This window comes from Leptodactylus fuscus, chromosome 11, assembly GCF_031893055.1.
Source record: "Leptodactylus fuscus isolate aLepFus1 chromosome 11, aLepFus1.hap2, whole genome shotgun sequence".
NCBI classification, from domain to species: Eukaryota; Metazoa; Chordata; class Amphibia; order Anura; family Leptodactylidae; genus Leptodactylus; species Leptodactylus fuscus.
The window spans coordinates 41,538,260-41,565,862 of record NC_134275.1 but is presented as its reverse complement, the minus strand read 5'-3'; the positions used below and the strand labels follow the sequence as shown (position 1 = coordinate 41,565,862).

The window sequence follows — 27,603 nt, the reverse complement described above, 5'->3', positions numbered from 1 at the left end:
GCCATTGTCAAGGACTACATTTTTCCATTATACCTTTTCTCAGTATAGATCCCATTCTTGGTGTAAGATTACAAATACATCTGTCTGAATGGGAGCTTAGGCTTGTATAAGACCACATTTACTCCTCTTCTGGACTTTCTATCAAAGGTTTTCATTCCAGGATTACATTTTGGACTTCAGCTTTGTGTCCGCTTGTCCTTTGCCATACAGAATATTGTAGTGGATTGATGGCCTGTTACTGCAGAGGCCAGTGCATCACATACTATCTGAGTACATGAACATTGTGTCATTTGCCTCTTGTGTACAGGTCACCACTGATTCCAGCAATAGAGGCATCTCCACTTTCAGTTCAGCAAGGACCAAGAGCTCTAAGGACCAGGTTGCCACTCAAAAGGGACTCCTTTAAAAGAGGAGTTAGATTTATTTCCTTGGTTTCCACTATGTTCTGCCCCTATAATGTTTTTTTATTTTTATTTAGTTGGACAACCCTTTCAAGTGCGCAAAAAGATTATCACAAAACCAGCAAGAGAAGCTCAGCCTTGCCCTCTCCACCCAAATTCTGCATCACTGTGATAACAGAGAACTGACAATGAAGTCTACAATGTCTATGAGGTTTATGATATTTGCAATGTCTAACAGATCATCCTATGAGGTATACACTACCTAACGGGTCTACAATGTCTATGTGGTTTATGATGTTTATGAGGACTAAAATGTCTAAGAGGTCTATAATGTGTATGAGGTTTACAAGGTTTATGAAATCTTCAAAGTATAAGAGATCTACACCATCTATGAGGACTACAATGTCTAAGTGATCAATAACATCCAATAGGTCTACGTCTATGAGGTTTACAAAGTATAAGAGGTCTACAACATCTATGAGGTCTACAATGTCTATAAGGTCTACATCTGAGAGGTCTATATATCCACTTGTGACTAGTTCTGAACTTAAGAAGCCATGTGGTTGGACAGATATCCAGTCTATGGCTCTATAGCCACCAATCTTATCCAATCTACCTGCGTGCATCTTTTCTGCACATGCTGCTTTTCTCATATCACCATGTTTGAAACACTAATGCGCAAGCAATGAAGAGTCTCCATAAATGAGCCATAGTCTTTCTAACTACAGGTAACCTGAAACAGCGCCATTACTGTATATGGGCCGTTTCTCACATTGCAGCTCAGTCCCATTCACTTGAATGGAAATGAGCTGCAATACCAGTCACAACCCATGGACAACAGTAGCACTGTTTTTGAAAAATAAGCAGACCCTTTGACTGAACTTGGTTGCTCAAAAGTTAACTCTTAGTCTCCTGACACACACATCCATCACACTTCATCGCTTTCCCTTTCAAGCTTTGGCATTAACAATTTTCTGTCACTAATCCCAAATCCACAAACCTTTTCCATGCTGGCAAAAACTGAAATTTAACAGTGATCTTTCCACTTTCTCTGTACCATATAATGCTGCTCCACCAGAAATATACGTTCCTGCTATTCATCACGAGCCCCCAGGGGGTTGCTGCACATTACACGGACTTAAAGGGAAAAGCTTAACCTTTTCCATCCCACATGCCCTAATTGCCATCATAGCAAACTGCTGCATTTGTAAAAGGTCTGAGGATTTTGGGACTTACTTTTTTCCGCAGCCGGATCTGCCCGGTGATTATGGCCAGGATGTACATTTTCACTATGAGGAGAGTGGCGTAGAAGACGAACGTCAGGAATACTTGGTTTTCCATCTTGGCTGCTAGAAGGAGCACTTAGCCTGGACTGAAGTGTAAATGTGAATCTCAGACATTAGACGAGGGAGGGAAGGAAGCAGGAGGAGTGACTGAAAGAAAGGAGGGGATGGCTCCAGCTGTGTGACCACAGAACTATTTTAGAAATCCATAAAGTGATGTGGACAGGATATATTCTGGTTTAAAGGGGATGAACTGATGGCACAAAAAGTGCTCCAGAAGAAGGAGAATTTCCACAAACAATTCACAGGAAATATAAATTCTTACGTTCTCATCTGACAACTTGTTGGAGGTGTCAGTCAGCTGTCTCATTAGATCCATCTGTTACTGATAATTAGAGATGAGCGAGTACTGTTCGGATCAGCCAATCCGAACAGCACGCTCCATAGAAATGAATGGATGCACCTGGTACTTCCGCTTTGACGGCGGACGGCTGCTTAACCCCCCGCGTGCCGGCTACGTCCATTCATTTCTATGCGAGCGTGCTGTTTGGATCGGCTGATCCGAACAGTACTCGCTCATCTCTACTGATAATGTCCAGTGAAAACCCACAGACCCCAGAGATTTTCTGGCTTATGCCCGGTTCATATTAGCGTTCGACCTCCGTCCGCATGAAGACCCCCCCGAACGGGGGGCCGAATTGTGCGGGCAGTGTGTGGCAAGCACACGGAGCCCATTATAGTCTATGGGCTCCATGTACTTTGCAAGCACATCGCTTGCGATTGCATTCCATCCGGGGAGGTCTCCATGTGGACTCCTTGCGGACGGAATACAAGCGCTAGTGTGAACCAACCCTTAGGATAGATCATTAATTGAAGATGATTAGGGATCCGACACCTGAGAACCCACTGATCAGCTGTATGAGGTGGCAGCGGTGATCCTTGACAGCTGCTTCATGGGTCATGTGATGTCACAGTACAATATGCTTCATGGTGGGCCCCCCCATATAATATTATATGCTCCACAGTAGCCGCCACACAGCGTTACCTGCTCCACAGTGGCCCCCACACAGCATTATATTCTCCACAGTGGCCCCCAAACTGCATTATATGCTCCCCACAGTATGCTCCCCTACCCAGTATTATGTGTTGTGATTGGGCCTCAGCGACCACATGGGGTGTATTGATGTAATTACGCTTCCACATCCCTCGTGACTGCTGGAGCCTAATCACGGGCCTCAGGGTGGCCTCAGTCACAAGGCGGAAGGGCCCCCGGAAAGGATGCAGAGCCTAGGAGAGGTGAGTATGAGTATTTATTGTTTTCAGTCACCTTCCCTGGGCTGGCATCTATTGAAAATGGGACCAGTGATATGCCAGGACCGCTTTCCATTAACAATATGTATAGCGGTCGGGGAATCAGGCTTTCCTCAACCACTATCATAGTGGTCTGGGGCCCCGGCCATCTCCAGCTGGCCGTGGGCCTTGTACCCCACCGGTCAGTGTGCAGACGACCATGTGTTAGGACAGTGTGCTATCCGGGAAAAATCCAGATAACACGCGGTCGTCTGCAAGAGGGCTTAACCTTTTCTAAGTGTGTTTTTTGATAGGTGTTTTAACTGCACCATCTGAATATACCCTGAGTAAATGGCACAAACATGAATTGCTTTTACCTCATGGTCTCGCTCAGATGGTATGGAAAGGGTGTGTAATAGAAGTGAATGGATTTCACAATATACTACAGTATACACTCACCGGCCACTTTATTAGGTACACCATGCTAGTAACGGGTTGGACCCCCTTTTGCCTTCAGAACTGCCTCAATTCTTAATGGCATAGATTCAACAAGGTGCTGGAAGCATTCCTCAGAGATTTTGGTCCATATTGACATGATGGCATCACACAGTTGCCACAGATTTGTCGGCTGCACATCCATGATGCGAATCTCCCGTTCCACCACATCCCAAAGATGCTCTATTGGATTGAGATCTGGTGACTGTGGAGGCCATTGGAGTACAGTGAACTCATTGTCATGTTCAAGAAACCAGTCTGAGATGATTCCAGCTTTATGACATGGCGCATTATCCTGCTGAAAGTAGCCATCAGATGTTGGGTACATTGTGGTCATAAAGGGATGGACATGGTCAGCAACAATACTCAGGTAGGCTTTGGTGTTGCAACGATGCTCAATTGGTACCAAGGGGCCCAAAGAGTGCCAAGAAAATATTCCCCACACCATGACACCACCACCACCAGCCTGAACCGTTGATACAAGGCAGGATGGATCCATGCTTTCATGTTGTTGACGCCAAATTCTGACACTACCATCCGAATGTTGCAGCAGAAATCGAGACTCATCAGACCAGGCAACGTTTTTCCAATCTTCAATTGTCCAATTTCGATGAGCTTGTGCAAATTGTAGCCTCAGTTTCCTGTTCTTAGCTGAAAGGAGTGGCACCCGGTGTGGTCTTCTGCTGCTGTAGCCCATCTGCCTCAAAGTTCGACGTACTGTGCGTTCAGAGATGCTCTTCTGGCTACCTTGGTTGTAACGGGTGGCTATTTGAGTCACTGTTGCCTTTCTATCAGCTCGAACCAGTCTGGCCATTCTCCTCTGACCTCTGGCATCAACAACGCATTTCCGCCCACAGAACTGCCGCTCACTGGATGTTTTTTCTTTTTCGGACCATTCTCTGTAAACCCTAGAGATGGTTGTGCGTGAAAATCCCAGTAGATCAGCAGTTTCTGAAATACTCAGACCAGCCCTTCTGGCACCAACAACCATGCCACGTTCAAAGGCACTCAAATCACCTTTCTTCCCCATACTGATGCTCGGTTTGAACTGCAGGAGATTGTCTTGACCATGTCTACATGCCTAAATGCACTGAGTTGCCGCCATGTGATTGGCTGATTAGAAATTAAGTGTTAACGAGCAGTTGGACAGGTGTACCTAATAAAGTGGCCGGTGAGTGTATCAGTATTGCAGCATAATGTCATAATCATCAGGACCCCTGTGGCTCAAGTCCCCCCAGCAGTCTAAACGTATAAGTTATGGCTTTTTGGAAAAAAAAATTAAATGCAATAACAGAAACTTGCTGGAAGAGGTCAAAGGGATTATTGACATATTTTTTTTACTTAGAAAAAATAGAATAAGTTTTAGAATGTCACATGACCCTGAGATCAGTGATTGATCAAAGTGGTCACATGAAGGTAAACGGGACATCATCATATCTGGACATAGAGACAGGACCGGCAGCGCTGCTTGGATGGGACATTGGGCAGTAGATTATTTTCTTATTTTAGTGTCTCTGCTCATAGACTTTTTGGATACATTTCAGATGAACCTTTAACCTTCCTTCTGCGTATATCGGTGGTTAGGATGGGCATTTTTAGTGCTCAGGGCGGTCTCTGGCAGCGCAGGCTGTAATAACACAGCATCCTGTACCAGCCACCCTGTGAACCGGGTGCCCTGAGATAAACCTGCATTCTTTACACTTTCTTATATTGTTCTTGATGCCTTCTCACAAACTGTAGCAATAAGGAAATAGTTCATGGGATTAATAAATAATTACGCAATTTTCTTCTATATGGCACTTTATGTGGTTTTCTGTATCTCCACTTTCAGGCAGTAAATTGTTTACTTACAGAAAATTAAAGCTCTAGTAATCCCGGGAGCTAATCCTGACCATTCTCTGTTCCGTGAAAGGGCACAAATGGGACATTATTACTATGTGGTGCATGGTGTCCATTATATTATTGGTATACTTAACATACCTCCCAGCCATCCTAGATTTAGTGGGATAGTCCTGGATTTTGGGTGCTGTCCTGCTCTCATGTATGTCTTGGCTTCAGCTCATCTGTGTCAGTTCCCTGCCTCATCAATGGCCACCATCTCTGCTCCTGATAATTTGGAAGCTGTCGGGGGCGTTGTAGTGATGCCATATATTGCGCCTGCCGTTCTCAAGCCGCCATCAGCAGAGACTAGATTGGACTGTGTAATTTGTATTGCAATGAGGAGACCACCAGACGGGGCAATACAATGTGGAGCCACAAGAAAGCATCATTATAGTGTCGAGGTCTCAAGAAATGGGTATGATAGTGTGAGGGCTGCTGAGGGCATGGAGGGCACAATGAGGGGACTATAGTGTGAGAGCCACTGTAAGGGAGGTCACAAAGAAGGGAAACAAACAGTTTGGGTGAGATTTGGCCAAAAGGTTATGGATGGGATTAGAGGTGTAGCTTAGACTATGTTAATTGTATGATGAAGATTTTATCTCTTTTGGGCCTCTAAATTGGGAGGTCTGGAAACGTTTCTTCACACTAGGGTTTTTAGGGGCACTATTTATCGGGCACTATTGTTTTCAGGGGTCCTGTCTATGTGGCACTATTTTGGAAGGTAGTTAATTGTCGTAGAGCCGGATCAGACTACATGGAGCTTGCTTGTAGTCTGTTACCATAGAAACATATAGGTATCCATAGAAGTTTACACACAAAACAATGAGAGATTTTGAATTACAACTATTTCCAAAGTTACTTAATTTATCTTTATTAATGTATTTGGAACTAGACAAAAAATTGTTGTAAAAGTGAACATAATATCACAGAGTGAACATCCAAAAGTACATAGTAAAAGTGAGCATAACCTTTAAGAAACCTCTGGCAAATGAAATGGGCAACCCAAGTTCACTACACAATTGGGTTCTCTTGGCATTTATCGCTTCTTGTGACAAAGTGTAAGTTCTACTATTGTTATACTGTAAAACAGAGGAAACTTCACCCAAATCCTTCCTTCTGAATTCACATGTACTATTCCTCAATTTACTACCACGACTGACCCCCGGCAAACAGGACTGTAGGTGCAATGCGACTATGGAGACAAATTTGTTCAGATATACACAGATACAGAAACATGATACGCAGATGAATTGCTTCACCCAGGTTGAGGAATGCACCTAGTGGGTTCTCACATTGCTATTTAGCTTGTTGCAAAATGTTTCTCACGTGAATTCCCCATTGGTGATGGCACTCATGGCCATACTTCCCCGTCACCAGGTTAGCAAGGTACATACGCATCCCAAGCCACATTGGGAAAGATGCCAAAGCCTGTACAGTAAAGTTATCAATAACAATAGTGTTATATATCCATATACTTTGCTGACTTGAGGACCTGCACTGAATGACCATGTGACTACAGGTCCTGTAGCATATAACACCACCTAAGTACAAATCAGATAATAATATAGTTTAACCTCTAGTTTGCAGCACAGCTCTTAGGCACTACCGTAATAAATAAATGGACGTGAAAAACTGTCATTTTTCATGGCTGATTTGTATTTGTGGGGTATTTGCATCGGCATCACATTGTGTAGGGGCCAGATGAATGGACCTAATCAGGAGTGAATCTAGTGCTGCGGACGCTGCTGCTGACTCAGCCGTGGAATCCGTGAGAAGATGGGGCATGTCGCTTCTTTTTCCTACTAGCTGAAAAAAAAGTGAGTGACTCCCATTGAAATGAATGGGAGATGTTTTTGCAGGCGGATTCCATGTCAAAATACTCCGTGTGAACATACCCTTACCCAGCTGCTGTGCCCGCAGTGATCTATTGTGTTCTGTGGGAGAACTCAGCAACATCTGTTGAAAATTCCTGCAGCGCCTCCCCTTGGAGAATGAAGTATTACACACTATCCATTAAAGTCAATGATGTCTGTGTATTACAAAGTTATGTCTGGTCCTCCAGAGAGGGGTAGACTGGGTTACTGTAAAATTAAATGTCTCAATGATGACTTTTCCCATCACGACATAGCTGGAATATTCTGCAGGTCAATATGTTTTTTTAGTGGGGGAAGGGAAATGATTTTACTCCAGGAATGTAGAGTAAATAGAGTCTTGTGGTCTTCTGCGTATGATCCTGCGTGAATGGTGAGGGAAGTGAGGGGGTGTTTGGCGCCCCTTGCTTGTAACTCTTTATGTTATAGGCATGCCTCTGTATAAGCAGGTCCCTACCTGTCTCCACGTCCAGGGCTGTCATCTCTTTTACGGTCACCTATGGATGAACGCATGACGCGCTGAGTTCTGCCTATGTCGCTTGCTGTCACAACCACTTCCACGCCATGTGAATCTTCTCATGAAATGTCAATGCAGCTGAATAGAGACAGTTCTTGCATAGGTGACCTTGTCTGCCCAACGGAGCCTAAATGTGAGGTCAGAGCGCTTTAACTATGGGGAGTCATTCTAAATGTGAGGTCAGAGCGCTTTAACTATGTGGAGTCAGTTTTCTACCTAGCTCCATTCAGGATGTCTCACTATTGACCCATCACAATTTTGTGTGAGAATCCCTAAAAAGGCCCAAATGATCAGCTCTCCATGATTGGTCCTCCTGCTGAGCTTGTGCTGCGTCCTTGCTTAAAGGAACAAGAAACCTACAATGAAGCATAATAGAGATGAGCGAACACTAAAATGTTCGAGGTTCGAAATTCGATTCGAACAGCCGCTCACTGTTCGAGTGTTCGAATGGGTTTCGAACCCCATTATAGTCTATGGGGAACATAAACTCGTTAAGGGGGAAACCCAAATTCGTGTCTGGAGGGTCACCAAGTCCACTATGACACCCCAGGAAATGATACCAACACCCTGGAATGACACTGGGACAGCAGGGGAAGCATGTCTGGGGGCATAAAAGTCACTTTATTTCATGGAAATCCCTGTCAGTTTGCGATTTTCGCAAGCTAACTTTTCCCCATAGAAATGCATTGGCCAGTGCTGATTGGCCAGAGTACGGAACTCGACCAATCAGCGCTGGCTCTGCTGGAGGAGGCGGAGTCTAAGATAGCTCCACACCAGTCTCCATTCAGGTCCGACCTTAGACTCCGCCTCCTCCGGCAGAGCCAGCGCTGATTGGCCGAAGGCTGGCCAATGCATTCCTATGCGAATGCAGACTTAGCAGTGCTGAGTCAGTTTTGCTCAACTACACATCTGATGCACACTCGGCACTGCTACATCAGATGTAGCAATCTGATGTAGCAGAGCCGAGGGTGCACTAGAACCCCTGTGCAAACTCAGTTCACGCTAATAGAATGCATTGGCCAGCGCTGATTGGCCAATGCATTCTATTAGCCCGATGAAGTAGAGCTGAATGTGTGTGCTAAGCACACACATTCAGCACTGCTTCATCAAGCCAATACAATGCATTAGCCAGTGCTGATTGGCCAGAGTACGGAATTCGGCCAATCAGCGCTGGCTCTGCTGGAGGAGGCGGAGTCTAAGATCGCTCCACACCAGTCTCCATTCAGGTCCGACCTTAGACTCCGCCTCCTCCGGCAGAGCCAGCGCTGATTGGCCGAAGGCTGGCCAATGCATTCCTATGCGAATGCAGACTTAGCAGTGCTGAGTCAGTTTTGCTCAACTACACATCTGATGCACACTCGGCACTGCTACATCAGATGTAGCAATCTGATGTAGCAGAGCCGAGGGTGCACTAGAACCCCTGTGCAAACTCAGTTCACGCTAATAGAATGCATTGGCCAGCGCTGATTGGCCAATGCATTCTATTAGCCCGATGAAGTAGAGCTGAATGTGTGTGCTAAGCACACACATTCAGCACTGCTTCATCAAGCCAATACAATGCATTAGCCAGTGCTGATTGGCCAGAGTACGGAATTCGGCCAATCAGCGCTGGCCAATGCATTCTATTAGCCCGATGAAGTAGAGCTGAATGTGTGTGCTAAGCACACACATTCAGCACTGCTTCATCAAGCCAATACAATGCATTAGCCAGTGCTGATTGGCCAGAGTACGGAATTCGGCCAATCAGCGCTGGCTCTGCTGGAGGAGGCGGAGTCTAAGGTCGGACCTGAATGGAGACTGGTGTGGAGCGATCTTAGACTCCGCCTCCTCCAGCAGAGCCAGCGCTGATTGGCCGAATTCCGTACTCTGGCCAATCAGCACTGGCTAATGCATTGTATTGGCGTGATGAAGCAGTGCTGAATGTGTGTGCTTAGCACACACATTCAGCTCTACTTCATCGGGCTAATAGAATGCATTGGCCAATCAGCGCTGGCCAATGCATTCTATTAGCGTGAACTGAGTTTGCACAGGGGTTCTAGTGCACCCTCGGCTCTGCTACATCAGATTGCTACATCTGATGTAGCAGTGCCGAGTGTGCATCAGATGTGTAGTTGAGCAAAACTGACTCAGCACTGCTAAGTCTCTGCATTCGCATAGGAATGCATTGGCCAGCCTTCGGCCAATCAGCGCTGGCTCTGCCGGAGGAGGCGGAGTCTAAGGTCGGACCTGAATGGAGACTGGTGTGGAGCGATCTTAGACTCCGCCTCCTCCAGCAGAGCCAGCGCTGATTGGTCGAGTTCCGTACTCTGGCCAATCAGCGCTGGCCAATGCATTCTATTAGCCCGATGAAGTAGAGCTGAATGTGTGTGCTTAGCACACACATTCAGCTCTACTTCATCAGGCTAATAGAATACATTGGCCAATCAGCGCTGGCCAATGCATTCTATTAGCTTGATGAAGCAGAGTGTGCACAAGGGTTCAAGCGCACCCTCGGCTCTGATGTAGCAGAGCTGAGGGTGCACAAGGGTTCAAGTGCACCCTCGGCTCTCCTACATCAGAGCCGAGGGTGCGCTTGAACCCTTGTGCAGCCTCGGCTCTGCTACATCAGAGCCGAGGGTGCGCTTGAACCCTTGTGCACACTCTGCTTCATCAAGCTAATAGAATGCATTGGCCAGCACTGATTGGCCAGAGTACGGAATTCGGCCAATCAGCGCTGGCCAATGCATCCCTATGGGAAAAAGTTTATCTCACAAAAATCACAATTACACACCCGATAGAGCCCCAAAAAGTTATTTTTAATAACATTCCCCCCTAAATAAAGGTTATCCCTAGCTATCCCTGCCTGTACAGCTATCCCTGTCTCATAGTCACAAAGTTCACATTCTCATATGACCCGGATTTGAAATCCACTATTCGTCTAAAATGGAGGTCACCTGATTTCGGCAGCCAATGACTTTTTCCAATTTTTTTCAATGCCCCCAGTGTCGTAGTTCCTGTCCCACCTCCCCTGCGCTGTTATTGGTGCAAAAAAGGCGCCAGGGAAGGTGGGAGGGGAATCGAATTTTGGCGCACTTTACCACGTGGTGTTCGATTCGATTCGAACATGGCGAACACCCTGATATCCGATCGAACATGTGTTCGATAGAACACTGTTCGCTCATCTCTAAAGCATAACAGTAAAGAAGCAATATGGTTGCCCTCACTATGTGACAGCCTGTAACATTGTCTTCATGATACTAAAGTAAGCAGTATTGTCGAAATCACAAGAGGTATTCTCTTGCTGTTCTGCTCCATTGAATAAACTGACTGGGGAGGGGAGGCTCCTGCTGCAGCTAGTTAACTTACAAATTCATTGAGGGGGAGGAGAAGGGGGATACGGCTGATCTTGAGGGGCAGAGAAGATTATTTAATATACAGGATGATGCAAAAGTTTTAGGCAGGAAACTGCAAAGTAAGAATGTTTAATAAATGCAAGAGTTAATAGTTTATTTTAATCAAGTGAATGAAGAAAAGAGGAATGAAAATCCCATCAATATTTGGTATGACCTTTTTCCCTTTATCAATTCTTCTCGGTACTTGCAGACAGGTTTTGGCAGAACAGAGAAGGGAAGTTGTTCTGTCGCTATCTTGGAGAACTGAACGCAGATCTTCTTTGGATGTAGGCTTGCTCCAATCCATCTGTCTCTTCATGTTATCCCAGACAGACTGGATAATGTTGAGATCAGGGCTATATCTGTGGGGGCCATATCATCACTTCCTGGACTCCACAGGGCAAAGGTAACACCAAATATTGATAGGATTTACAATTCTCTTCATTTACTTCATTCTTACTTTGCAGTATTATTTCCTCATCTGTCTAAAACGTTTGCACAGTACTTTATGTGGTTTGGGGAGCAACCCTTTAAGGGGAAAAGCATCATGGTAGCAGTAAACCTCAGCACTATTGTGTATTGTGTATTTGATGAATCCCACTTATTGGGATTGCCATCAGATAGGTGGAGGTCTAACATCCAGTCCCCCCACAATCAGCTGTTTGAAGAAGATAAGCGCCCTTTTTATTGCTTCTCAAGTACTGTAAATTGTATAGTGGTTGCGCTTGGTATTGCAGCTCAGTCCCATTCCATTGAACAAGCCATGTAACAGATGAATGTGATGTAACAGGCCTGACACTGACCTATTCATTCTATTACACGTTCACGTGTGCAGGCCAACAGTCTGGTCCGCAAAATATGGAACAGGTTCTATTCCTGTTCGATTTTGCAGCACTGCTTCTGTGGCTCCTATTTAATAAATGAAAGGGGCTCCGGAGGCACAGCCAGTGCACGGGTGGCACACGGGTGACATCCCTCTGTCGCCTGCACGCCGCCGGTGCTGTTCATTAATGGCAGCCAGTTAGCACACAGTCATATACAACCAGCTTTAGGCTGATGCTGAAGCTAAACAACGACTTTCTATCCCAGTTCAAGTGTTTTATTCACACCAGTACATATTTCAGTACTTCTCTGTATAAGTCCTGTGCGATCCTGGGCGGTTTCCGAGTGAGAGAATTGTGTGCAGGCTGAGGCATGACTTCATTTTGGACCTATTTGGTAATGAATATAACCACATAAATAGTATTTTCAATAAATAGATAAGTTTTATTATAATTATCAAAGAAAAAAATGAGACAATAAAAACAATTAAAATCGCATTGATATGAGTGGATGTATGACTTCAAGCTCCCCGGCCCCAATGCAGAATTTGTTATGGGGCCCCTATCTACCATGTGCCATTGACAATAGTGGTATATTTTATGTGGCAGTGAGACCTTTTGGGGCCCCCTCAGGGTCCAGTAGCGACTTCTTCCTCTGCATCCCCTATAGCTACGCCTTTGTATACAAGGTATGGCAGCTGAAACTGCACAATACAAGGCCACAATTAGTGTTATTGCTCATTTCCCTGTGTATTGACACAGTATACTTCAGTTTAAAAAAAGAAACAGAAAAGCACTGTGTAAACACCGCCTAAGGATGAGTTTCCATGCTCAGGTTTCTTTGGTGCACTGTTTGAAGACAAAATGAGGCTTGGAACATAAAGAGAAAGAATGTATGAAGGGCAGATAATACTTCTCCTTTACAATCCACTTCTAATTTTAGGTTCAGAAATTAGCTCAAAAACATAACGTGGGAACATGGAAACATCCCCTAAAGCCGAGCGGCTGACAACCAATACAAACATCGGAGGGGTTGTCACAAAATCCCTTACAATGCAATACACGTGACCTGTGTTACAATGTGACTAGTCAGATGTGATAGTCACAAACAAGTCTTGCTAAAGGGGTTAAGATAAAAACATGCCTGCTTCTCCTAGGAATAGTGTCACTGCTGCATATGGGCTATGTGTGGCCCCTGAACTAGTGGGTAGGAGTGCAATCTGCCAGGGATGTTTATAGGAGGTACTCAGACTATCCTGTAATAGTGGGTAGGGGGACAATCTGCTGATAATGTTTATAGAAGGTACTCTGATGACCCTGTATTAGTGGGTGGGAGAAGGGGGCCAGTCCACTGACATTGTTCATAGGAGGTACTCTGATGACATTGTACTAGTGGGCAGAGGAGCAGTCTACTGGCATTGTTCATAGGAGGTACTCTGATGACACTCTGCTAGTTGGTAGGGGGGATGTCCACTGGCATAATTCATAGGAGGTACTCTGATGACCCTGTACTAGTGAGTAGGGTAACAGCCTGCTCTCACTGTTTGTAGGATATTTTGATGACATTGTACTCAGGGGCATAATTACTGGGGTAGCAGCGGTAGCGGCTGCCACAGGGCCCAAGATACCAGGGGGCCGGGCGGCAGCTGTTACCTCTGCAGATTTTTATTTATTTATTTTTATAATAGGCCGTTACTCCAGCAGGAAACAGGCCCTATTTACTTACCAATCCTGGCTCCTGCTCACGGCCGCCGGCACTTCCCTTTCTGTGGAGGCTGTGAGCAGGAACCAGGAATGGTAAATGAGGCCGTGGGCCCGCGAACCCTACAAACACCGCTATCATTATACTCAGTGGTCTTTTCAGATCCCCAAATTTAATGATTGGATCCCAGGGGAGGTAAGGGTAACAAACACTGTTACTTACCTCTCCTAGCTCTGGAAGGTTTTGGGATTACTTGGTGATGTCATGTGGGCTAGGCTCGCGTCCTTATGCGTCACGACACAAGCCCCGGCTCAAGTGATGTCCGGTCCATCATTGAAGATGGCCGACATCAGCGGGGAGTGCGCTGGAGCCCATGAGAGGTAAGTAACATTGTTTTTTGATGTTTGTATCCTCCCCTGAGTCTCCGATTATTATACTCTAGGGTTTGAGAAGACCCCAGAGTATAATAATTGTTCATAGGTGGTCCACTATGGGGCATAATACGTTGTGCAGGGGACACTATGGGGAATAATACTGTATCCAGGGGCCACTATGGGGCACAATACTGTGTGCAGGAGCCACTATGGGTAATAATACTGTGTGCAAGGGCCACTACTAGGCATAATAGTGCAAGCAGCAAATTGGGTCGGGGGGGGGGGGCGGTCAGGGTCTTTGGGGGAGGGGCGGTCGGGGGCCCATGTAAAAAGTTCGCCACGGTGCCCTGCCATTCCTGGTTACACCGCTGCCTGTACTAGTGGGTTGGGGGCAGTCTAATGGCACTGTTTATAGTTAGGTACTCTGATGATCCTATATTAGGGGGTAGGGGGCAGGCTGTTGGCAGTTTATAGGAGGTACTCTGATGATCTTATATTAGTGGGCAGGGGTGCAGTCTCCTGGTACTGTTTACAGGAGGTACCCTCTATGATCCTATACTGGTGTGGGGGGGGGCAGTCTGCTGGTACTATTTACAGGAGGTACTCTGTTGACCCTATAGTGGTTAGGGTAGGGGTTCTCAGTACATAGTCTACCTGAGAATCATTCTTAAACGTAGCCAAATATGATCCACATTAGACTGTAAGCCCCTTTGGAACTTGGTACACTTTATGTTGGCACCATATAAATCATAAGAAACTATAAGTGTCAGACTATGGTGGCAAATGAATGGTCTGATTCACTGTTATTTTGATATCATAGAATGACTGCAGACTATCGTGCAGTTTCCTTGAGTGCTACGTGAATGTAGATAAGATGTGTATACATTCAGGTAGACTACTTTAAACACATGCTGCCCATTAAGCCTGACTTGTATACAGATTCATATAGAATTTTGCAATTTCCAGCAATGTGGTAAATATCTAGAAATGTATCTAGTACCAGGGAGTAACTCTCGCTAATGCACTAAAGTGTCTAGAGCTAATATACATCTGTGTGTGGTTGTATATGCAGAAATTTTCAGGCTCATACAGTGATGCTCATGGCCTCAGAACAAAATTGGGGACCCTTCTCATTGTGACCGTAAGGGAAGATCAACATCAGCAGTGAGCAAAAAAGCTGATTATGACAGCATGTGACTGCTATTGTGTCCTTTATGCCCAGCTCAGTATGACCACCTCCTGTGGGAGTAGTGTGGCAGAACCTCACATGGAGGAAAGAAAGATCTCAGTATGGAACTTTCTTTGCCCAGGTGGTGTTGCCCCCCCCCCCCATATTAGGATCAAAATAGCCTACTAACTAACCCTAGACCCAATAATAAAGACATACACAAATTAGGTGTGATGGATAAAAGCGGCCACAACAGCCAATTTATTGAATATTTCTTTAACATATTAACAAAGCATTCTTAATGGAAGGTCCTGCAGGGCCCACCTAGGCAAGGCAGCACCATAAGAAACCTCCCAGCCGCAACGCATAGACACGGGAGCAGACAAAATGTCCAATTACACCTCGATACCTTTCTTCTTGCGATAAACAATCATCTGCAGAGGTAGCCTTCCATGGGTCCCCTGTATTTCACCGGAACTCCTCCTCAAAGTGTGCCCTGCAAGACCTTCCTACCGCCGGCTGTCGTGACAGAGAGGACGGTGTGAACCTGGAAAAGAAAAAACAAAAAACACAAAGAAAACCAGCAGGGAGACAAGAGAAAAGACACGGGAAAAAGGGGAGGGCGGGTGGGAAAATTTCCAGGTACGGAGTGACAAAGAGAGGGGAGGGAGAAGGGAGTTAAATAACCCCTATACCATAAATAAACGCCCCCTGTCCTGAAAATAACCCTAAATAGAGCCCAATTAACCAGAGGACATTAACCTCTGAAATGCTGCAGCACTTTTGAACATTATGCCAAGGAAATCCCTGTCATGCCGGGCCTTTTCTGTTTCTTAAGCTGCGGCCCTAACTTTCTTCCCAATTGTAGGAAATGGAGGACCCAAGTATTACCTGCATCTCTCGTCTGCATTGAGAGAAGGGTACGTTGTGCACATGCAACTCTCTCCATTGACTTCTAAGGCACTACTCAGAATATGGTACACCTCAAGACAGGTGTTGCACTGTTTCTGGCATAAAGTAGCCATGTTCTTCTAATCCTGGGAACTCCTTTAAGTAGAGTTTAACATCTATGTTATATATATATGTTTTTCACCACTAGAGTGTAATACCTGTTTTTGGGTCTCCATTAAAAACATTCATGGTAGGCCATTCCATAAATCTCTCACCCGTGGTGATCTAATTGCTTGGATCTCTAGTCAGACACTACGGTAAGGTCAAAGTTTAAGAATCAACAGGCTTTGGGGGGCTTTTAACATGGACAGATGAAGCACAATCAATGGATTTAGGCCTGATCTTGGCTGACCTGATTTGACACGCTGAGTACATTTCAGCTGAACTGTGGTCGGGCCAGGTAAGGCAGGTGTCACATGATTCCCAGCCCAAAGGATATGCCATCACTTTCTGTTTACTGGCAGTCTGACCTCTGGGACCCCCACCGATCCCAAGAATGGAGGGAATGCAACTCTAAATTAATTCTACACTAGATTAGTGCCGCGGTCTCTATTTTTCAGGAGTTCCCTTCATTCAAGGTCAGACCCAGAGACATAATATCCAAAGCAAAATCTGTAATGGGGTTTCTACCTACCTTATGTCACCTAGACTAGTGGTATATCTTATGGGGCAGAAGGACCCATGGTGACTTCTCACAGTCCCGGGCCCAATAGCGAATGGTGCCTCTACACCCCCTATAGCTATGCTCCTGCTCAGAACTCCATGACCACAAAGTGATAGCATATTGTAGCACTATAGTGAACAATGTGGAAGTGAAATACTGTATATCGGAGGAATTACACAATCCTTTTTAAGAAGTTAAAAGTTTTTTAGAAATATATACATCCGTCATGGCATATGACAGTACATGAGGTCACCAGTAGTGGTAGATCGGGGTAGGTTTGCCATTGGATAGTTCAAGTTCCAGTATAATTTATCTGGAACTGGTTTCAGTGATGATCAGGAGTTTTTTCCTTTGGTGGAATTTTCTGTCATTGTTCATCTTAGGTTAAGGGTAAGTTCACATCTGCATTTTGACCTCTGTTTTTAACAGATCCATTCAAATTTAGAAGAATACAGGAGAATATAACCAGGATGTATACCTTAAGATAAGATAAGATAATCCTTTAATAGTCCCACAGTGGGGAAATTTCAGTATGTTTCAGCTGCATAGTAATACAGATACAGGATAATACACAGTAAATATTACAGAAGTAGTAGACACACATATGCTGAGAAAGATATACTAGGAGTCCATAGCAGCTTAGGAACAGAGAAGAAAGAAGGAGGACATTCATAATCATTAGTTCTCTGTGCGGAGTGATCTTCGCTTGGTCTGATGTAGATTATACAGCCTGGTCGCGGTTGGAAGGAAGGACTTGCGATAGCGCTCCTTCTCACACTTGGGGTGAAGCAGACGGTCACTTACAGTGCTGCCAAGTGCCATCAAGGTCTCATACATGGGGTGGGATTTGTTCTCCCGCATGGAGGTCACCACGGACAGTATCCTTCTGTCACCCACCACCTGTACTGGGTCCAAGGGGCTCCCCAGGACAGAGCTGGCCCTCCTGATCAGCCTGTCCAGTCTATTTCTGTCCCTGGTTGATATACTGCTCCCCCAGCAGGCCACACCGAAAAAGATGGCTGAGGCAACCACAGAGTTGAAGAAGGCCCTAAGAAGTGTCCCCTGGACTCCGAAGGCCCTCAGCCTCCTGAGCAGGTAGAGCCTGCTGTGGCCCTTTCTGTGCAGCGCCTCCAGGTGATCAGCCCAGTCTAGTTTATTATTGAGGAGCACACCCAGGTACTTATAGGTCCTGACTATCTCAATACATGTTCCTTGGATCTCCACCGGGGTCGGAGCACTCCTCCGTTTCCCAAAGTCCACCACCATCTCCTTGGTCTTCCCAGCATTAATCCTGAGCTGGTTCCGCTGGCACCATTCAACAAAATCCCGGTTTAAGTCTCTGTATTCCCCATCGTCACCATCAGTGATAAGGCTGACTATAGCAGAGTCATCAGAGTACTTCTGTAAGTAACAGCTGGATGAGTTGTACCTAAAGTCAGCAGTGTACAGTGTGAAGAGAAATGGGGCAAGAACTGTACCTTGTGGTGCCCCCGTACTACAGATCACAGTGTCAGACACACAGTCCCGGGCTCTCACATACTGAGGGTGGTTAGTCAGGTAGTCTAGGATCCAGTTGGACAGGTGATGGTCCACTCCACCAAGGTTCAGCTTCTCCCTGAGTAGCTCTGGCTGAATGGTGTTGAACGCACTGGAGAAATCAAAGAACATTATTCTCACAGTGTTCCCGGGTTTCTCCAGGTGAGAGAGAGCTCTATGAAGAAGGTGGATGATGGCGTCATCTACCCCAATGCCCGGCCGGTAGGAAAACTGGAGGGGGTCCAGAGCGGAGCTCACTAGGGGATTCTACTATTAAAACATGTTTTTTTCTAATGACCTACCTTTGGATGTGGCCTGGATGAGTTCACTCGCGCGTTGGAGGGCTGTACGGACCTTACAGAGCATGCGCAGTACACTCTGTTCGGCAAATACTTCACGGAGTGTACTGCGCATGCGCGCAATTATGGCTGCTGGCTGGTACGCGCAGTCGGCTCTAACAGGGTCTCGCTGCCAGAGCTGACTGCGCATGCGTCACCCATGACGACGAAAGAAGAGGACACAGAAGGGGAGGAGGCAGATCAGGAAGAAGGCGTGACTGGATTGCCCAGTTCCGGCAGCAGTGGGGACGCCTCCATCAGTGCATGAGCACTGGGGCCCGCCCTCATTGCTGCCGGACACTCATTAGCATACCGGGAAAAAACGGTATTTCGGATGACCGGCGCGACGGAGACCACATCAAAAGGTAGGAGACGAATAGCCTTTCTTAAGGCTATTCCGACGTGGTCATTAGAAAAAAAACATGTTTTAATGGTAGAATCCCTTTAAAGGGGTTGTCCAGGATAACTATAAAACCCTACACTAATCTAAACACCCTCCACCCCACTTTCTAAATTACATTATTAATCATAAATGTATATTTACCCAGGGACCACCCCAGGACCATTTTCTGATTATCCAGTGACAATTGATCACCCCATTTCCAGAAGACAGGAAGAAGAAAGGTAAAGTGGAACAGGATAGGGAGGTGGGTTGAGTGAGTTTGGAAGGGATAGTAATGGGAACAGCAGCAAGGGGGACATGGAGGGAGTGTTAGAGAGGGAGGGGGGAGGAGTGAGAGGGATATAGTATGAGAGCCTACAACCACCAGAACGCAAAGCAGCAGGAAGCTACACTATGTAAACCTTTTTTTAAAAAAATAATTTTTGCCCAGAAAACCCCTTTAACTGGGCATACTGGGGGAAATGTATTAGTGGGCACTGGTCTTAATATTGTCAGTGCTGGTAGCAGATCTGCCAGTCTATCACCAGGAAAGTAGGTCCTTTAATCACACGATACACTGAATGGTCACTTTATTAGAAACCCCTGCCGTCTTACAACTGGCTGTTTTTTATATGGACATTATACCTGTGACCATAAAGCAAAATATAAAGTCAACTGACAAGTTTTCTGTGGATCATTTTCACTGTGAATCCACAATAGTCTGGAGAATTGAGAGATCCAAGCGACTTGGAGCAAGTCCTGGTTATCGGTGCTAGACTAGCTGGGGCCAGGATATCATACACTCCCACCTTCTGGAGTTTTCTGGTGTCACGAAATAGTGGAGAGAATATCAAAAATGGTGTGACTGACGAAAACCAACCAGTGAGAGGCGACCCTCTGCATAGCAATAACTTGTCTGTTAAAGGGGTCAGGGAAGGCTGTCAGGAATCATTCAGATGGTGCTTAGTGAAGGAGAATGCGGCCACATACAATGCTGATATCCAACTAATGGGACCCTAGTTGCCTAGTACAGATAGACTATAACAGCGGACAACCAGCTACTAGATAGGTGTCTCTAATGAAGTGGCCAGTCAGTGCAAAGCTGTCATTGCAGAGTCCCTTGACACTCTCTGCTGGTTCAGTATCTGCATTCTGAGTATAGGTTATATCAGGCAAGTGGATCTGATGTCAGACCATTCAGCAAGAACATCCAGCTATCAGATCATAACCTGGGTAGTTTTATGCAAAATATGCAGTTGGGTCACTGTGGCAGCCATTGTGGCATTATCCACAGGAGAAGTTGTGGCATTTACCAGCATCCCACAGTTTTATTGTCTGGTGCTCTGAAATTTTCCTCCTCACTCCATAGTTTTGCAGAAGCTTGTCTCACTCTCCCCTAAATGTATATATCCAGTATACGGAGAAGTTGTGCATGACATAGTCGTAGTCAGACCAAGAGAATTCTTCAAACGTACAAACTGATTTTTGTGGCCACTGTTTTGCAGCCTTTTACAGAGTAAACTCTCTCCTTCTCAGGGTAATAGGACATTTCTGCAGAAATCTTATTGACAAGCTCTTCGTCTACCGCTCTGCCACGTTGATGAAGCTCCGCCCTCACACACATCTTTACGTGTTTCTCTTCCAAGGGAAAGAATGGCACAAAGACGTCAATCAGATTTCTGTCTATTAGGCTGCTGTGCCAGAAACCACCTGATGGGAGAAAATACAAAAATTGTAACAGCGGCGTACCAAGTATCCATGGGCCTATTAGGGCCTACTCTAATATGACAACCTTTAGCATAAAGACCTACCTGCATCTCACCTGTGAGTGGACATGGGCCAAAAAACAACCTGAAGCCCTGGGCCTTCACTTACCATGTGCTATCTATAATACTAGTGTCTTTTTATATTGTAGATAGGTCCTTGGGTCACCTCAGGCTCCAGGGCCTGGAAGTGATTGTTACCTCTGCATCCCCTAGAGCTACCCCCATGGGTGGGCCCCAATATGGTGCTACACCTATTAACTGTAAGCTATACAAAGTGCAGTCTTACCCAAGGCCTTATGAACACTTGTCCAGGCAGACGGGGCCAGACATGCACTCACTTGCTCACCTTTAAAGAGGTATAAACTTGCCAACTCTCCTACAAAAAGGAGTGACCTCTTAATATCTCCCGAGCCCAGCAGAATGCTCCCCCATCTACTGAACTCCCAGACATGTATGTGACATAGGCACTTTATGTGCCAATCTTGTTGCACCCTCAAAAAGGTGGAGCTACAGCAAAAAGGAAAACGGTCATACTACTGTGGTTTCACACATCATTTCTCCAGGGCACCAAATTATGAGGGTGTTGCTCCAAACAGGTAAGCAGCAATGCCCTAAATGCCCAGCAATTGCACCAAAGAGTACATTTAGATATTGAGAAAAACAGCCATATTTCCGGAAACGGAGGCAGCGACTCACAAGGGGAAAACGATGTTTGATTCAGGTGACCCTAAGGCTTGCACTGGGCTCTGTGTCATTGGGGTCTGCTGGGAGACTCCAATGACTGAGACCTGTTCGCTAAAACGGCGGTTGCCTGTGGACCTCATAGACGTTGTTATACATAACTAGCGGAGAGAAAAGTTCTCCTTGTAGGAATTTTCTCTTCGCTAATTTTAGGCGGAATTTGCAGCGGAATCAACTCTGATGGAGATTTGAGCCTAACCTAAACTATCTATCTGGATTGATGTGCTGAGTTCTGGTGATAGACTTCCTTTGTGTGTGGCCACATTTACGTCCATTCTCCACATAGATGCATTGGCCTCACCCAGCAGGATGCGCGTCATGGATCCATGTTCTGGAGATCAGTACTTGTCCTTGATGTGGGATCTGCATTTTTCAAACATGTCACCTATCCTACAGTGAGGCCATAAATGTCTGTGAAATGACTGGATTACATGACTCCGGCCATCAGATCGGCCATATGCTGTCTCACTTACTCTTCTTGTTGAAGGCGTGCTTCGATAAATGGCTCTCCACATCAGACAGCTTAATGTCTTCTCTTTTCTTTTTATCCCTCCAAAACTGCAAGGCCAGCTCAGTCAGCTTCTCTCCTCCTGTATTACTGGAACATAAGACACAGGGTGTGTGAAGGTTATGGGGTAACTGGGCGAGTATCACAGAATTGTATCACATATACTAAATGAGAGTCATATACAGAAATCTTACGGCTCATAGTAAAGATTTGTATGGCCTTAATCTACCAGTGAGAGTTGCTACAAATTAAAGGGATTTTCTAGGGACTCTTTCTTACTTGTTTACTGCTCAGGTTCTTTATATGTTGACCATCAGGCTTTTGGGCTGGTTCTGACGCCTGTGATCAGAACCAGTTCTCTCCACCTCCATGGTCAACGTTATTACGTGTATATGTGGGCTGGCAGACTCCATCATTGTCATAGTAAAGCCAGTTCTCATATAAAGCTAATACCACAGTACAGGGACAGAGGGGAGGAGGAGGGTGTCGGGTACTGGTTCTGATCATATGACCTGGTGTCAGTACCAACCCTGTAGTTTGATGTTCAACACATAAAGAACCCAGGCAGTAAGCAAGTACAAAAGAGTCCCAAAAAACCCTTTTAAGTTAAAGGGGTTTTCTGTGATTTTAATATTGGTAACCTATCGGAGGCCGGGGTTGTAGGGACGTACACCATGTCTTTAAATGTAAAAGTGACATAATTCCATTGATAAATAAACCCTACTGAGATCCAAATTGTTCCAGTTTCACTTCCCCCAGTACCTGCAGTCACCACCAGAAGGAGCTCAGTGCATATGAATTCATACAGCTCCTATTGATCTCAGCAGAAAACATACAGATCCCAATGCACTGAGCTCCACCTAGTGGTGATTGCAGGAGATGCGGTGGTTTAGAGCAGGTCACAAAATAACGTCTCATATTATGGCATTATAACCAGGGCCGCCATCAGGAATTTTGGGGCCTAAGTGTCTTCCCCCCCCCCTCCCCGCCATTTTAAAACTACTTTATTTTGCGACATACCAATTATGTATTACATTTCCCTTTATTTAGCAGCATTACAAGGCTTAATCAGATTCTATTTGCAGGTAAAATCTGCTACGTGTGACAGCGCCTATAGAGAGCCAACACCATTTATAAGAGCCCTCCTAATAAATCCTCAGGGCTTTTTCACATTGCGTTTTTGGCCTCCCTTATTGGCCTCCCTCATTATTAATACAAAGCACACATATCTTTGGAGGTATTGTGTGCTTTGTAGTTCTCCAGCTAAAAACTTATTATATATTATTGCCCCAGTTCCCTCTCCGCAGTGCCCCACACCCGATGCCCCAACAATCCCCCCCCCATCCACCTTCTAACATCCTTCCATTGCCCCCTGTACCCATACCTCCCAACTTTTGTAGGAGGTCACAGGTCAGCTCCTCGCTTCAGCCGCATATGTGTCAGCGAGAGAGGCGCGCAGCGGCGAAGCGAGGAGCTGACCTGTGTCAGCTCCTTGCTTCAGCTGCGTATGTGTTCAATTCAGATCTGCGTCCTCTGGATGCAGATCTGAGTTGAAATCGGGCACACGACTGCTGCGGGCGCCAGGGGTTGGCACACGGTGGCGGTCCAAAACCGGGCCCCCCCCATTTTTCAATTTGGCCGGGCCACTGACGCCAGTAGCAGTAATACTGGCCTATCGGCGGCCCTGATTATGACTAACCATAAAAACTAGAAATCAGCCTGTATTGATGCATTCTTTAGCAGTCAAACATCTGTACAGTTAAAATGAATAGTGCCCATTCTTGTTATACACCGGTCTACCAGAGAGGGAGCCACTCTTACTTGACAGTAGGATTTGTAATATCCTCTTACAGGTGTTTTCTGTTATCTAGGGGAGTATCTCCAAGGGGTGCAGAGGGTTTAATTTCACTCAGGTCAAGGTGCCATGTGGATGCTTGAAGGTCCCACCACCATATAAACACACTTCAGAATTATAAATACACACGTGGACAAAACTGTTGGTATCCCTCATGTAATGAAAGAAAAACCCACAATGGTCACAGAAATAACTTGAATCGGACAAAAGTAATAACAACCAAACTACATGTTGACAATCCACAAAGCTTCTGGGAGAATGTCCTATGGACAGATGAGACAAACATCAAACTTTTTGGCACATCAGCTCTATGTTCATAGACGGGAAAATGAAGCATATCTTGAAAAGAACACTGTCCTTACTGTAAAACATGGAGGAGGCTCTGTTAAGTGGCAGTATGAGGACTAGTAAACCTTATAACATACTTGACCTTACCTGAGGAAAATAAATATGCATTTCCGGAAAGATAATCCATCGAGTTCTTCATAGTTATCCAGGTAAGGCTTGATGACATCAATGAGGCCTGGCGGCATCTTATCCATCTCATCGAATATGAAGATCGCCCGCTCACACTGCTGTACTGTCCTGTGGATTTGCTGCTTAATATTGTACTGTGAACATCATGAAAACATACATTATACTAATATACTTTTATTATTCAGCCCATGCAATATTCAAGACCTCTGCTTGTAATCATTGAATAGGAACATTTATTGGAAGCCACTGACAAATCCAATGGTGCCTGACAGATCCCACTAATGTATAGCAGGATCCGTCAGGTTCCACCAAGCTCTTTGATGGAAAAGTAACACCTGGCACTATTTTTCAACAATGACTTTGGGGACAGACCATCTGTGACCACCCACTTAAGTAGGAGCAGCTGATCTGAGCAGTGTGCTACTTCAGAGGGTAGATGTGCCTTTGAAATAAGTCCCAGACATGTTTCCTCTGATGGTCCTTTCTGATCTCTGCTGTCAGAAAACCATGTCAGTGGCACCTGTGTAGTCAGGCCAGTCACTGGCTGCAGCGTCACGTGTGCTTATATGGCATGTCTTGCGGCAAGAAGTAAGCAGAGACCAGTAGGGACTTCCAACGCAGCAGTGGAGCAGGAGGAACTTTAAGAGGTGAATTTGGGGGGGAAGTTTAAGTGTTTTTCTGAGAAATTTACATTGATAACCTATCACTGTGAGTCTGACTCCTGGCACCCTTACCGATCAGCTGATTGAAAAGGCAGAAGACTTCAGACTAGGTTTCTTCTATTTGCGGGTTATATGAAGTCCACTGGACAAGCAGGTCTTCTATTGAGCTGCAATACCAAACACTGCCAGTATACAATGTACGGCGCTGTGCCTGGCACAGTGCTCAAGCATTTATTTATTTATTTATTTTCCTTACTCGTATAGCGTCATCATATTCCAAAGCGCTTTATAGATATCGTCAGCACTGTCCCATATAGGGATCACAATCGAAATCCGCTATTGGTATGTCTATGGTGTATGGGAGGAAACTGGAGTATCCGGGGAAAACCCATCCACCCATCTGATATTGATGACCTTGCCTAAAAATCTGGAAAAAAAAAAAACCCTTTAATTTATACCATTCTACTCTAACTAAATTGTGACAAACGCTTTAAGGTTAAGTCAATGTTTTTTTGTTTTTTTTATTGCAGATCAGATCAGTGGGGGGTCCGACACTAGGACCCTGCACTGACCAGCTGATCTAGCTATGTCCTGGTGCCAGAAGCTACTGCTGTGGATAGAGCCAGAAGCAGTCTGCTATTCCATTATTCAAGTAATAGGACTGCAATACCCCAACTCCACCACTATGTAGTGGATGGCGCTGCCGCTTTGTACCTATGACTTATGAAATGGGCTAGAAAACCCCTTTAATATGTACTGCTAGATTCCTTATTACCTTCGCCATTTTCTCTTCTTGGGAAAAGTGATAGGTTACATCAAACAGCTGCACACATTTATTCTTTTCCGTCTTTACGGGATAGAGATTTCTGACCAGGATCTGACTGACATGGTTCTTGCCACCTCCGGTCCAACCATGAAAGGAAAGGACTAAGGGCTTCTTGGGGTTGGTGTTATTCCAGAAATCAGGCACGGCCTTGAGGATCACTGGTGAGACCAAGTGCTGGCCAAATACATTGTCATTGTAGTCCTTCTTTAGAGCTGAAAAAAGGACAAAACATGAGTATATACTGTGTGTGTGTGAATATATATATATGTCACTTTTTTAATATAATTTTTAGGCTGGGGCTCCATGTGGGAGAAATGCTGCAGAAAAAAAACAAACCCGTTCTACAGTCACTGTATGATATTATATATTATATTATAATTACTTGTTCTATGTAATACAATATGTCAGCTACGTAAAATACTTCATAATGGAACATAAACGTAAATTACAAAAAAAATTTTGTGCTATTTAAAAAAAAAACATAAAAAGGTGAAAGATTAAGGGCCAGTTCACACGGAGTTAACGCACTCGCATTCTGGCACGTATACACCTGTCAGAATGTGAGCGCTCAAAACAGACCACATTCATTTCAATGGGTCGTTACGGGCGTAAACGCGCTCATTTTGGCAAAATACACGTGTAAAAATCAGACTCCCATTGACTTCTATGACTTTTCTTGCACATGTAAAAAAACACGTCAAAATACACGTGTAAAATGTCATTGAAGTCAATGGGAGTCTGATTTTTTACACGTGTATTTTGCCAAAATGAGCGTACGTTTACGCCGTGTGAGTGGACCCAAATGTGGGTATTTAAAACAAACAAACAAAAAATTGTATAGGGCTAAGTTCACACTTGTGCCATGCTCTCCGTGGTTTGTATCCACTGTGGGACCCGAATGATGGAAATCCCATTCGCTAAAACAATGGTTACCCACGGACGCCTAGACTATAATACAATACAATACAATACAATACAATACAATAGGCTTTATTGGCACGACCGAATATACATTTGGTATTGCCAAAGCAAAGAGTGGTTGGGGGGGAGGAGGGGGGTGACTTGGTGGTCCGGCAGGTTTTATACTGAAACCAATGGAGAGAAAAGTCCTCCATGCAGGACTTTTCGCTTCATCGATTTTTGACAGAATCTACAATGGAGTCTCTAACGGAGACTCTGACACAGATGTGACTGAAGCCTGCACTGAATTATAAGTGACAGCATGTACGCCACAGCTGGTTGTCAGATCTATCTGCTCCTCTACACAGATATATTCCAGAAATCTGACCTGTGATGTCCATTGGTGTGTTGTAGTTCCGTGTGTAGTACGATACCCAGACAGCAAGAAGGGCAACTCCTAATACCCCAGTAGCAATCATTTGGCGGTCAGGTCTCCTGCACCCTCAGAGCTTGTGTCGCCTCTAAGGTTGCACTATCATAACTTCACCGAGCGCTTCCAGGACGCTTTCACTTTCTTTTTCTAAGTTTACACAGGGAACATAACTTGGGTGTGGACTAAACCGAACATCTAGCAAATATGAGAGGAACCTAAAGGAAGTCTAAAGGGCAGGGAGATAACAGGGCATACAGTCCGAAAAAGGACACATTTATGACTTAATGGCTCTAGGTCCAGAAATGGCGCACCTTAATAGTAAATACTACTTACACCAACCAGCTAGGGGCGCAACTATAGACCCTAATGCGAGGGCTCAGCCCTGGCGCT

At 45.3% G+C, this 27,603-nt stretch overlaps 2 protein-coding genes across 2 annotated transcripts in view; both read right to left on the bottom strand.

The window, feature by feature from the left end:
• The window catches only part of PTGES (prostaglandin E synthase), a 33,859-nt gene extending 32,031 nt beyond the window's left edge, over positions 1-1,828 (bottom strand). Inside the window, exon 1 of the mRNA XM_075259035.1 lies at positions 1,638-1,828. Within this exon, the coding sequence (XP_075115136.1) occupies positions 1,638-1,742 (105 nt within the window). The 5' untranslated portion in view covers positions 1,743-1,828. The remainder of the gene's footprint in view (positions 1-1,637) is intronic.
• A 16,118-nt stretch (positions 1,829-17,946) lies between these two features.
• LOC142185102 (torsin-1A-like) lies at positions 17,947-27,312 on the bottom strand. Its single transcript, XM_075260355.1, has 5 exons — positions 27,169-27,312; positions 25,830-26,092; positions 24,351-24,526; positions 22,026-22,150; positions 17,947-20,755 (listed from the first exon to the last, which is right to left on the bottom strand). Exons 1-5 carry the CDS (start codon positions 27,257-27,259, stop codon positions 20,511-20,513), a joined length of 900 nt encoding a protein of 299 aa, XP_075116456.1. The 5' UTR covers positions 27,260-27,312; the 3' UTR covers positions 17,947-20,510.
• Positions 27,313-27,603: the final 291 nt, after the last annotated feature.